This window comes from Gopherus evgoodei, chromosome 10, assembly GCF_007399415.2.
Source record: "Gopherus evgoodei ecotype Sinaloan lineage chromosome 10, rGopEvg1_v1.p, whole genome shotgun sequence".
Classification (NCBI taxonomy): domain Eukaryota; kingdom Metazoa; phylum Chordata; order Testudines; family Testudinidae; genus Gopherus; species Gopherus evgoodei.
Genome location: NC_044331.1, coordinates 38232769 through 38245029, shown reverse-complemented (window position 1 = coordinate 38245029; position 12261 = coordinate 38232769). Strand labels below are relative to the sequence as shown.

Below are 12261 nucleotides of genomic sequence, written 5' to 3'. Positions count from 1 at the left end.
CTGAAGCTGTGCACATGCTGGCCAATTGTCTCGTCCTTCAGGGATGGCGTGACAGTGTAAGCAGATACCACTCAGGCACTGCAGAGGAGTTTATAAACACACACATATAAACTTTACTCATAGAAAAAGCACAGGAGATATAAAAATCTGTACAAAACTAACAAATACCTGCATGCAAATCCCTCTTTCCAGTGTCCTCACCATTCTGAGAGACCTGTGGGTTTTGGGCCACCCTTTTAGGGGTCCCAAGTGCTTCCTGCATCCCTCTCCTACTGCTCAGCCTTTAGCTTCTGGGGTCTCTCTCCTCTCCTTCTCTGAAGATGACTGGTGAGAGAGCTTCCTTTTATAAAGCTGCAGTCCCCTGTGTCAGGTGACCATCCTCAGTCACTTCAAGTCCCTTGTCAGGTAACCCATTGCTTGGTTACCATTTCACCTGGAAGGATGGGTTTCTCTGGGCGGTAACTAGCTCATTGTCCAAGGTGCTTGCATTTCAGCAGGAGACCCTCCAGGTTAATGACCCTTGATTGCGCTTCATTGTCAACACTTCTTGGAATCCTAGTCCAAGATGGAGGCAAAGAGACAACAGGGAAGGTGCTGGACAGTCTCACAACCAAAATGGTGCTCACAAAACAAAATGGAGACCTACGCTACAGATATGGATTAAATCGTCGTGGTGCAGACAGACCTGTGAAAGGAGACGAGACAATGGAGAGTCATGGGGACAGAGCTGGGGTTATTTATGTGGTCAAAGGAGGGTATATTGTTTTGGACCTTCTTAGATGAGAGGTAGGAAGGTAAATCTGAGGCGCTTTAATAAGGATTTGCCTTGAGAATCTGCCCATGTGGCCATTAGAGGGGCCCAGGGAGAAGGCAGAGGTGAATGAGGGTGATGAGCATTCGGGTTCCTGACTGTCACCTTGGCTCTGCAGGCAGGCGCTTGGAGAGTCACTCACTGCGCTGGTCCCAGCTGTCCCTTGTCAAGCACCATGGGCAGAGGCAGGAGGCATCTCTAAGGCTCAGGCTGCAATGGAACCAGGTGAGGATTATACTGACCAAATCCTGCCCCCATTGCAATCAATGGCAAGGCTCCCATTGGTGTCAGTGAGACCAGGGCCTGGTCTATTTTCTCTGACCCTCCTTCCATGTGAGTGGAGGTGCCAAGAGCCCTGCTGGCCTCTCCCTGAATCTGCTTGTGTTTGGGGTCATTTGGCAGGATCCTGTTTGATTGGTCATCTGGCCCAAGCCTCTCCGGGGCCTGTGCGTTACGATGAAGATGGAATGAGAGCCAGGCTTCTGCTGCATAATAAACAGGGATTTGCCAGCAAACTCGCATGTCCCTGGCTGTCACCTCATTCCCACGGCCCACCGGGCGTCTCCCCCGTGGCCTCATGCCTGTCGGGCTGATGCGTCACTGCCCCGACCCCCTCGAGCCTGCTGTATGGCGACATTTACCCCAGAGGGAGAGAGGCAGGAGAGGGAGGTCTCTTACTAGGTTCCCTGGCAATAGAGAGTAACATGCCACCCGCTCTCTCTGGCCTGTGCAATGCCCCTGCCTGCTCTGGCTCTTACCTGCCTGCTAGTCTCCTGAGCCTCATTTCACTGTAATGCTGTAGGGCCCTGGGGCACTGGAATGGTCATGAGAAAACCACAGTGAAGAGAGTTGCCCAGGCCTCCAAAAGGAGTGGAGAGCAGGGCTGCTGTGTGTCCCCCGGAGCCCCCAGAGTTAGTGCTCAGAGAGTAGGGCTGGGAATGTGCCATTTACCAACCCATCTCCTGAATGCCGTGGCATCAGGGCATGATGCTGGGCACCTGGCTACCCCCTCCAAGAATGGCCCTCGGCCCTGAGGGAGGGGACATGTACTGAAGGCAGAAAGTCCAGCCTGTGCCTGAAAATCACTTGTGCTTGTGTGAAAAACACTGTGCAGCTGTTTGCCCCCCGGAGCAGCGGGGTGCTGAGCAATGTCAGAGGGGTCGGCATTGCCTGCTGGCGGTGCTCTCTGTCTGTGGGAAATCCAACACACTGAGATGGTTTCTCAGGGAAGGATCAATAACGTTTACAATGGGACAGCCCTGGCTGTCTGGTTAATGCCCCAGTGACTCCTCTAAGGTCGGAGCAGCCCCTGCACCCAGGAAGGCTGCAATTACCTTGAGCCCTAAGGCAATGCCTGGACCCTCTTGGTCTGATGTCCCAGATCCATGTCTTTGGAACAGCTACTCTTTGTGAGCTGGAAATGGGGTTGTCCCATGTGGTGTCTCTTCTTCTCCTTGGCGCAGGCCCCTTTCCCTTCCACTAGAGCCAGAACAGTGGGTTGCCCCCAGGGATCAGCACACCTTTGGGTGGGCCCCTGCGCTATATAGTCAGGGGACTTGTTTGGTCGTGACTCTCCATTGACTAAGGGGTATGCTAGTATCTTCTTGGTTAGCCAGCATATGAGGAGATATTTGACTTGTATCATGGATGGAGCTCTCATTGACTTCAGTGGGAGCTGGGCAGAATCCTTTATGGGTTCCAGGGAACACAAAGGGTGGGATTAGATTTCTTAGTGCATCTAAACTCTTGTGCATGGGGTTGGGGTAGTACAGGAGTGCATTGTCTTCTGGGCTTCAAAAGTTGCTTTTGGACATGTGAGTTCCATTGAAAATGTGTTCTAAAGGGAATCATATGTAAACCCTGAAGGCAGCATGAGAGTTTCTTGGAGTCCCCAGGTGTTTATAATATCAGATAGCAGGAGACAGCTAATGCACAATTTGCCTCTGTAGGGGGGTGGTCACCCACTCCTGCCCTAAAGGGCTTGAAATCAGCCCTGGGAGAGGGCTGTGGCTGGGGGCAAGCAGCCCAGGCTGGTTGGGGAAGCAGCCTCAGCTGTAGCCACACCCCAATCAGGGCCCAGCTGGCCATTATAAGAGGGCAGTGGGCTAGGAGCAGATAGATATTTTCCCTCTGCCTTTAGAGGGAGAAGGGCCTGCCTGCTGGGGAATGTACCTGGGTACCTAAGGTGGAGCAGGGCTGGGGGAAGGCAAGAAGTGCTGAGGTGCTCTGGCCTGGAAACCCCCCAGGCTGCAGGCCTAGTAGAAGGCTAACTGGGTACTGGGGTTGCAGGGGGCAGCCCACAAGTAGGCAGAGGCAGCAGGTCCAACCCCCTATGCCTGTGATGAGTGGCTTATACTGCAGTCTGCCCCAGTGAATGGGGACTAGATGGAGACTGGGCAGTAGCCAAAGATTGAGGTGAGGTGGGGATAGAGGGTGGGGGTTCCCCTGGAAGGGGGAGACCCAGAGACTGTGGGGTTACTGCCAGGGGGCAGAACCCCAGTGGAAAGGGGCAGCAGGGTCCAGGAGGGACATGGGGGGGCCAAGCAGCAGCAAGACATTGGCCTGCAGAGGGTGCTCCAAGGCAGGAAAAAGAGCTAATTCCCAGGATGCCAGCAGGAGGCGCCACAGGGGTGAGTCTCTCACTGTTACAGCCTCATATAAGGGGATCTAGAGGGCATGAATCCAATGAGAAGGCAGAGTGCTGGTGCAGCAATGGGGAGAGCAGATGGGGCTACTAGGGGAAAGGCAGGACAAAAGAGAGACCAGACTGTACTAGAAGCTGTTGCAGGTAACACAACATCTGACAAATCCCTGTCGCAACTAACTGTGATTTAATGGTTGAAAATGTCATTCAAACATTGGAATATGTGAGTTTTGCCCAGTGCCAGGCATCGTGAAGGCAAGTGATCTTAAACACTTTGGGCTAGATCCTCAGTGTAAATGGGTATAATGCCATTGAATGAAATGGAGCTGCACCGATTTATACCAGATGAGGGTCTGGACTGATTCTTAGGGCTGATGCACAATGCCAGGGCTAGCTTAACCTTTTGTGGGCCTGGTGCCAGATGTATTTGTGGGCCCCCATGTAGTCATTATGGATCCCTTCTGAGTGTAGGCCATTGGTGCGATAGCATACCCAGTACTGAATCTGAGACATTTTTCATTTTGATCACACACCTCTGCTTAACTATATGTATTGCCATATCCAGCTTCCTCAGCCCCCAGTTTTTCTCATTGAGTTGTACAACCATGTGGGTTTACCATTGTCCACAGTGAACAGAACTTTCATAGTGATCATGGAAACTCCCCACAGATTTATCTCCTTCCTCATTCAGACCTTCTATAGTTGTGTCTCCACAGTACCATCCTATTTCACAAGCCACTGTATGTGATCCTGGCCTCAGCTCAATAAAGTTCCACAGTCAGCAGATATCTGATCAATTCTGACAAATTCCTCCCCCAGCACCCATCCTGCCATTTGAGCAAGCCACTTGCAAACATCATTTCTCCAACCCTGGCTCAGTGGGCACTTAGCTTCTGGGAACCTGCAGTTACCAGCCTTCTTTTTCCCTTTGCTTCCATCTACGTGCTATTCCACTACTTGGTCATCAACACCTCTCTCCATGCTTGTTTCCCTTCTACCTTGGATGTGCTCCCCAGACAGCTGGTCCTATTCTCCCCCTGCACACCTGACCTGTTTCCACTTTCCCTGCTCCCCTTGACATTCCTGTCCTACTGGTGACCTCTGTTACTTGCGGTTAACTCCAGTTTCTTTATCTGCTCCTAGCCTAATGGCCCCCAATAGTCACAGAGCTACCTGTAGCTTCTCTGGCTACAGCCATGGGGCCAATTGCCAGAGGCCAGCCTTAGACAGGTGCACCTACTAGCTGTGGGAGGGGTGGCAATTCCAAGAGTGAGCATGCTTGAACTTTGCAATGGCGGCACTAGGGATTCTTAATCCTCAGCGCCGGCCTTAGGCAGCAGTGGACTCTGCAGTTAGGTGCTTCCCTACTCCAGGCCAAGGCTTTAAGTAGCCGAGATGCCCGTCACCTGCAGCAGGGCCCCCAATTCCTATGCACCCAACAACTAACACATAGTAGTGAAGAAGGTGCAGCCTGGATGATTTCTGAGGCTGTGGTGCTGGGAAATTCCACATCCCTGAGCAGCAGCTCTGCAACAAGCTCACACAACCCCGCTCTGCTGTGGGACATGTACCCTATGAAGACAGTGGAGTTACCCCATGTTTCCCCCCAAAGCCTGTTGAAATTGGTGGGAGTCTTTTCATTGTCTTTAATGGGCTGTGTATAGAAGCAAAGGAGCTAATCCTAGACTCTAGGAGTACAGTGCATTCTAAAACTATGCTACGCTTGTTTACTATTGTAAACAGGAGGGACTCACATTACCTAATGCATAATCAACACGTTCTGCAGCACTTAACTTTTTCTGAGGCCTCCCGCCCAATTACTAAATGTAAACCTGCTTAGCTTACAAGGTTTGAAAATACCAGATGGTATGATTACAAAAGCAAGGTGCTTCTGAATTCAGTAGAAATTTTGGATGTACGCAGAATGGTTTCTGCATAGTTACAGAACTGCAATAAAGTGGAATGATTTTCAGTTTGTGTGATTGGAGGATATTCGGATCCATATTGTATGACTGTCCCACATAATAAGGAAAAGTTGAGGTGCCTTTGCTGTTCTTTTGTTCCACTCTTCTTTTCTGTGGGGAACTTGCCAATGCAATATTACTGTCATCTTTTTAAACAAACAAAACTAAAAAAAAACCCAGTAATGGTGGTTGAATATAGCAATTCTGGTCCTAGTTAGGATTGGGAAGAGCCAGCATTTGTTGCTCAATTTTATCCTACTTTTTCTACAGTAAATTACAATGGATCAGTATTTGATTTGGGAGAAATGAAGTAACAGAGAGCAGCCCAATTGCTCTTGAACTTTGAGGGTGTTCAAATCTGGAAAGGAGGTGCTAGATTCCTTTTCTGACTATTAGATAAATCTGGAAAGGAAAAGCCAATTTCTGCTTCCATGTCTCAGAAGTGGAAATGGAATCATATCCTCTTGTGTGCCTGGTACTGTACCTAAAGCTGCCCAGGTCCTCTAGTAAAGCCTTTCTTCTCTTACTTATTATTTTAACTTTTCCTGGTGGGGCCAAGGAACTACTGCTCCCAAGGTCCCCATGGCTCTTGGCTCCCAGGCTGGATCGCTGTAGGCAGAGCATGAGAGTTGGAGCCTCGTTGCCCATCTCTGGGCACGGTGTGGGTGATACAATGTGGCAGGGCCCTGGTGCAGTGTACAGTATATCCCGGGTTGTCTGGCAGTCTGCCCGCCCCAGGAGCTGGCTGGGCCTGTGGGGGGCAGGGGGTAGGTGTTCTCTGGGGCTGGAGGCTGGGCGTCATGGTAACCAGGGTGCTGCTCCTTGCCCTCCTTCAGGGCCTCTTGCAGTGCTGTGGTAGAGGAGGAAGTAAGTGTTAGGGGCCTTTCTGAGTGTGGGCCCAGCACCATGGAGCCATTGGCACCCTGGTTAACCTGGTACTGCACAATGCCCTCCCTGTTAACATTCCACCCCACAGCTCTACGAATGCACCCTGACTGCTGGGCCCCTGTGTACAGGTCTGCCAATCACCTCACTTTTGTCCTCACCATTTCCCCAGACCAGAGACACTCTAGTAAGACAGAAACTCTTTTGAAATGCAAGCCACATTTGAAGTGAGGTCTGTAGTGGCCAAAGGCCTGTTGCATGACCCCACAATGGGCACCAGCTTACGCCTCAGGGTGCAGCCAGCTTCGGAAGTAGGTAGAACCCAACTCTACCATAGTAACATTGATCCCAAAGTGCCTCTTGGATCTCAGGTTTGATGAGCACACCTGCCCCGAATGAATACCACACAGAGAAGGTGCATCCGCAGGGGGAACCTTATGCACCGGCTTATTCCTTGGCCGATCGCACTCGCTACCGTGAGAATGATCCCAATCCAGCTCCCAATGCCTATACCCTCCCAGGGACGCTGGGACCCAGACTTCCCATCAAACCATCTGCCCCCTGCTACAGCATGGCCTCCAAAATGGATATGCAGAGGAACGCAGAGATGCTGGCAAGAGTCCCTGGCCCAGCATCTTTTGTTGTGCCCGAACCTAATGTCTACTTGAATCGGCAACCTGCCTACAGCATGTGGAGAAAGTACAAATTCATAAGGGACTCTACTCCAGGGCCAGCGGACTACAAGACCAGCCGTGTCACCATCATCAAGCCGAGGGCCCCGGATTTCAGCCTGGGGATCCGTCACTCTGAGTACCTCACCCCCTTGGTTATTGATGTTGTGGAGTGAGCCAGGCCACTACTCTGGGCTGTGGGGCTGTTCTTACCCTGAGGCCCCCAAGCTGGGCCATGACCATGTGACACCAGCATATCACTGCATGTTAGCCCTAGCAGTTACAGCGCACTTGAGGCCTGATTCAAAGCCCTGCAAAGTCAATAGAAAGACTGCTGTTTATTTCGGTGGGCTATGGATCTGACTCTTGGCTTGAGACTTTCTGACTTCTGTCTGTGAGATTCACAGTGTGATATGACTGCACTTGCCCACTGCTACCCCCCATCTCTGGGCCCTCGCCCTGCCCCCGCATGTCACTGAATGGTTCACTCCTTCATTTTATTATTAAAATAAATCAATAAAGCCTGTTAAGTTTTAGCTTGGTTTTAGTGCGTATCGGGTGAGGAGTTGAGCTGTGATGTTCCAATATTATCGGGGTTTCCAGCTCCTCCCAAGTGCAGCATCGGTCAAATAAGGAAACCCATCATTAAAGCCAGATAAATATTGATCGATGTATTTTTAAAGGCGCTGGTTCCCGACACTCTTGGAGCAGAGAGCTGCTGTGTAACCAAAGGATCCCCCGTGGGCAGGGCACGCACATGCTGTCTAGGTGGTTAGGTAGCACACAGGAGATGGTCTTTTGCACATCACGGGCTCCGTTCTCTCCTGCATTCCAGCTTTGCTCAGAGTGGCCCTGTAAGGGAGACAGTTACAGTTCCCTGATTCAGCAGCTCTGGGGGCCACTTTGACTTATGCCCCGGCCTGAGGTACCTTATGCCAGTGGAGAATTAGCATATCAGAGCTCTGCCCCGCTACACAGTCAGCCTGCTCCCAACCTGTCTCCCTCCCTGGCATGTCACCTATGCTGGGCTGGAGGGGTGGCTGTTGCAGAAGCCGCTCTGCCAGCTTCCCTGGCTTTATGCCTGCTGGGGGTCCCCCCCAGGAGAATCCTCTGCTGGCCATTTCTGGCTGGAGACCGTCCTCTTGGCACCCCCAAGCAGCGATGCTGCACAGCACAGAATGCTCCCTGAGTCAGTCATGTCCTGGACCCTTCTGCAGGAGCCTCTTTCTGGTTTTCTGATGTCGCTAACGCTTACAGAGAGGCCAGGGACCGAGCGGGCAGGTCACAGGGCCCATCTGAAGGGGAGTTCCTCCACATTAGGGAGGAGGCCATCTGGTGGGGAAGAGAGGGGCACTCTGAGGGGAGCTTGTACTGCCAGTTTCCAGGCCTGTGGTGTTTATTCTGGGCATAATGAGGGGCCTCCAATCTGCAGCAGTATGCCAGGCCACCATGGGATCCACTAGCCACACCGAAACCCCTCTCCTGGAACTTTGTTTGCATGCAGTCTGTTGGGGCCCTTGCTCAATGATCTATTTTTGGTGAGGTTGGGAGTGGTAATTAACAAGCAAGGTGGCCAAGTGTATAATTAAGGAACAGCTACAGCAGGTGACATGTCAGAATCAAACAGCGCATCCTGCTCATTGCCTGACTAAAGTAAGGGCCAGGCGGGTGCAGGACGTCTTCTTGTGCCTGCAATCCACAGGTAGCACAGGCTAGGTAGTGCAGGGGTTGGTTTTGTAGTGGGGACCAGTGGACAGTGCTAAGTTAACATAGGGCATCAATGGATACATTCGTGGGGAGGGGGCATTTGAGAGCCTCCTTGAGAGGACACCAGCCCTGCATCCTGGGTGAGTCAGCTGACATCACTTACCCAGTACAAAGACCAGCCTATCTGACCTAGTGCCAACATTCTCGTTTCCTACCATGGGCCTGAGCAGTAGTCCATTGAAGTCACTGAAACTCCCATTGAGACCTGTGCTCTGCAGCTGGGAATTGAGGGCAACATGAGCTGATGAGTAGGACAGACTGGGAGGTCAGCTTGTTGAGGAGAGAATGCACTGCAGCTGGGTAGAAGGAAAATAGGTGGGGATTAGGTGCCAGGGGCTCAGAAAGAGCTGCCATGTCTGAGTTGAGATGTATACGTAAGCAGGTGTGTATACAGTGCATGTATGTACCTATAATGACCCCACCGGCTTGGCTTTGAACCTCAGACTGCCAGCACTGAAAACATGACCCTCTACAACTTGAGCTAAAGGAGCAACTCCCTCACCTGACAGTAGTAGTGGGCTGGTATCCTCATATGTGGACCAGCTGCTAACCAAGGTACAGCAATTGCTGTGTGTTAGCGGGGTTGCACATACAGTGTGCATGTTGAGATCAGGGTCAGCTTTGGAGCTGTATGCCCATTACACTGGCAGAGGACGGCCTGATGATTGACCTCTGACCAAGGAAGCTGTGCTAGCAGCACTCTAGGGAAGTGTGTTGGACGAAAGCTCTCAATGGCAAGGTGCTAACATGGTTCCCGCACCCAGGGCCTAAAACAACAGATAGAAGGCCTGATCCTGAGCAGGGCTGAGCTAGGGTGACCAGATGTCCTGATTTTATAGGGAAAGTCCCAATATTTGGGGCTTTTTCCTATATAGGCTCCTATTACCCCACCCCCGTCCCGATTTTTCACACTTGCTATCTGGTCACTCTAGGCTCAGCGCCTCCTGCCAAGTGCTGAGCACCCACTGCAAGAGCTACTGGCACTCAGCATCTGGCAAGATGGGGCCCCAGCTCCTTGGGCCTGACTCCCCGTTTGCCCTGCACTTTGCCCAGTCATTTGCAACAGGGAAAAGGGGAGATAAAATGCTACCAAATGAGAGTAGCAGTGATTTGCATTGGGGGGAATGTCTGCTCAGGCTGCAGTGAAATGGATACAGCCGAAGGTATTGGTGCAGACCAGGTGACCTGTTTGCCCAGGAGAGAGACGAAGTATGGAGGAGGGGCAATGGGCAGGTCTGAGGTTGGGCTGCTGGTTTGGGACTCAGAGGGGAGGACCAGGGCCTTGGGCTCTGGATTATTTCCCTCTCCTCAAGATGGATTTTACTGAACATTCCTGATTTCTGTGCTAACAAGAGCTGTTCTACGCTGTATACCCACCGACTAATAACCCTTCTGTTTTACAGCGCTGGCTGAGAATCACTTCTGACTGTGAAATTGGGGTACATGGCCTGTTGGGGGCATATAAGGCTTCTCCAAGTGTTCAATCTAGGTGGACTCACGGGGAGCCCACAGTGTGAACAGGGGGCTCAGTGCTCCAAGGTCAGACCCAGGAAGTGCAGAAGCCGAGCAGGCTTCTTGCCCTGGTGAAAGTGTGTCCTGAGGAGAGACATCCTGCACCAGAGTCCTAGCTGAGCTTCATTCAGAGCAGTTCCAGAGCACCGAGACTGTGACTCCATGGAGGATCGAGTCTTTATAGAGTTTTACTGACGAGATCTGAGCTGTCCTCCAGGAGATGGCAGCATCGCACCATATTTTTCCTGAAGCTTCGAATCACTTCCTGCATCCCCTCCCTCTGTCAGTGCATCTCGAAAAGGCTGCATTGAGGGGTTTAAGAAGAGCATGGAGATGTCATCAGCACCCTCTTCTAGTTATCAATGGGGCTGAGGTTGTGCTGATTGCTCAGAGCCGCAGGAAGGGTATCTAACTCCCTTGCATGCTTCAGCAGGGCCGATATTTCCTTCGGCATGTGAATGCTGCCAGCTCACAGTGAGGTTAGAGAAAGCCCAACACTGCCTATACCTCCCATCTAGATGTAAGGCTCAAGACCTATGCATCTTCCTTTCCCCCCTCCCCCACTATTTCCTTCTGGTTCACCTCTAGTGCTGGGTCTTGTGTACAGCCCCCCACTACCAGGGGACACTCACTTGGGCTTAAGCATCCTCCATTGCCCCTGCCTCGAGGTGCTCATTTTAATGATTCCAATATCACTGCACTACAGAACAAGAGCCTTGTGATTAGTGTGGGTGATGAATGGTTTGGGAGGGCTGGAGAGAAGCCAATAGGGACTTCAAAGGACAATACCACGTCTGCCGTGGAGGCAAAGAGTGTGCAACCTGGTTCTCTGACCAAGCAAGACTGAGCAAGCTGCAGCCATCCCCTCCCAAGGAGCTGGAGCTGATGTTACCAGGATGAACTGGTGGTAAGCAGCTGCAACTGCTGTGTTTATGGGCTAGTAGATTAAAGCAGAAATGAAGGGCAAGGTTGATCTGGGGTTGCAGTTTTTACATCTCCATTTGGCAGTCAGTGAGTAAATTTTGCATGGTCCAGTCGTTAGGGGCAATGCAGTGGGACTCACAAGATCTGGGTTCTAGTCTCAGTTCAGCCACTGACTTACATGTGCCCATGCTGTATCTCAGTTTCCCTATCACCTCTTGCCGAGTAAGCTCTTTGGAGCAAGGCCTCACTATGCATACAGCCTGTATACTATGCACAGCTCCTAGCACAATGAGGATCTCAGTTTGGCCTTCTAGGTGCATAATGATAAACAAAAGACACCTTGGGGGATGAATTTTATGAACTGATTTGACTCTATTCGAAGTGCATCTCTATGCGCTAGGCACCTGTGTGGACATTAAAACCAGAGCAAAGGGCTAAATATCTCTTAGAAAATGCACTCTGCCTGCCAAGCCAGCCTACAGCATAGCCCGCTTCCTCGCACCCTGAACCCATATAACTGCGGCAAGCTCCGTCATCAACAGCAACCCGCTACAGTGAAGGCCCTTGGCGCATCCCTCAGGGGAAAGCCTGGGGTATGTTTACACAGCAACTGTGAGAGTGGCATACCTGTGGCACTGCTGTAGTGTCGTAGGTAGCGGAGATACTTCCTAAAGCTATGGAAGAGGTTTTCTGATGATGCAGCTAATCCAACTCTCTGAGAATTTTTTCATCAATAGTTTTAAGTGTAGACCAGGCCTGGGAGACTGGATGGGACCAGATGACCTGAATGTTAACAGAGCTGAGCTCTGGCTGAGAGAGTTCTAGAGTCGAGGGCATCTTACAGAAAATGCCGTACCCTTCCAAGCCAGGGTGCTGGGACGCTGAGCGTCTCTGTTGAGCGTGGTCCCTCGGGTAGCCAGAGCCCCAAGCCAGGACTGAATTCCACACATCAGAAGCAAATTGCTGCGCTGTGGTGCAGTGCGCTCAGAGCAACAAGCGCCACTCAGGAAGTAGGCAGCCATTGTCTGCCCTGGCTGGCATTTTCACCCCACCTGGGGTGCCTTGCAGAGGGCTAGGCTGAAG

The 12261-nt window shown here is 51.6% G+C and overlaps 1 protein-coding gene across 1 annotated transcript in view; it reads left to right on the top strand.

The window, feature by feature from the left end:
* Positions 1-7151, top strand: part of ODF3L1 (outer dense fiber of sperm tails 3 like 1) — a 29076-nt gene extending 21925 nt beyond the window's left edge. The window contains exon 5 of the mRNA XM_030578255.1: positions 6676-7151. Within this exon, the coding sequence (XP_030434115.1) occupies positions 6676-7151 (476 nt within the window). The remainder of the gene's footprint in view (positions 1-6675) is intronic.
* Positions 7152-12261: the final 5110 nt, after the last annotated feature.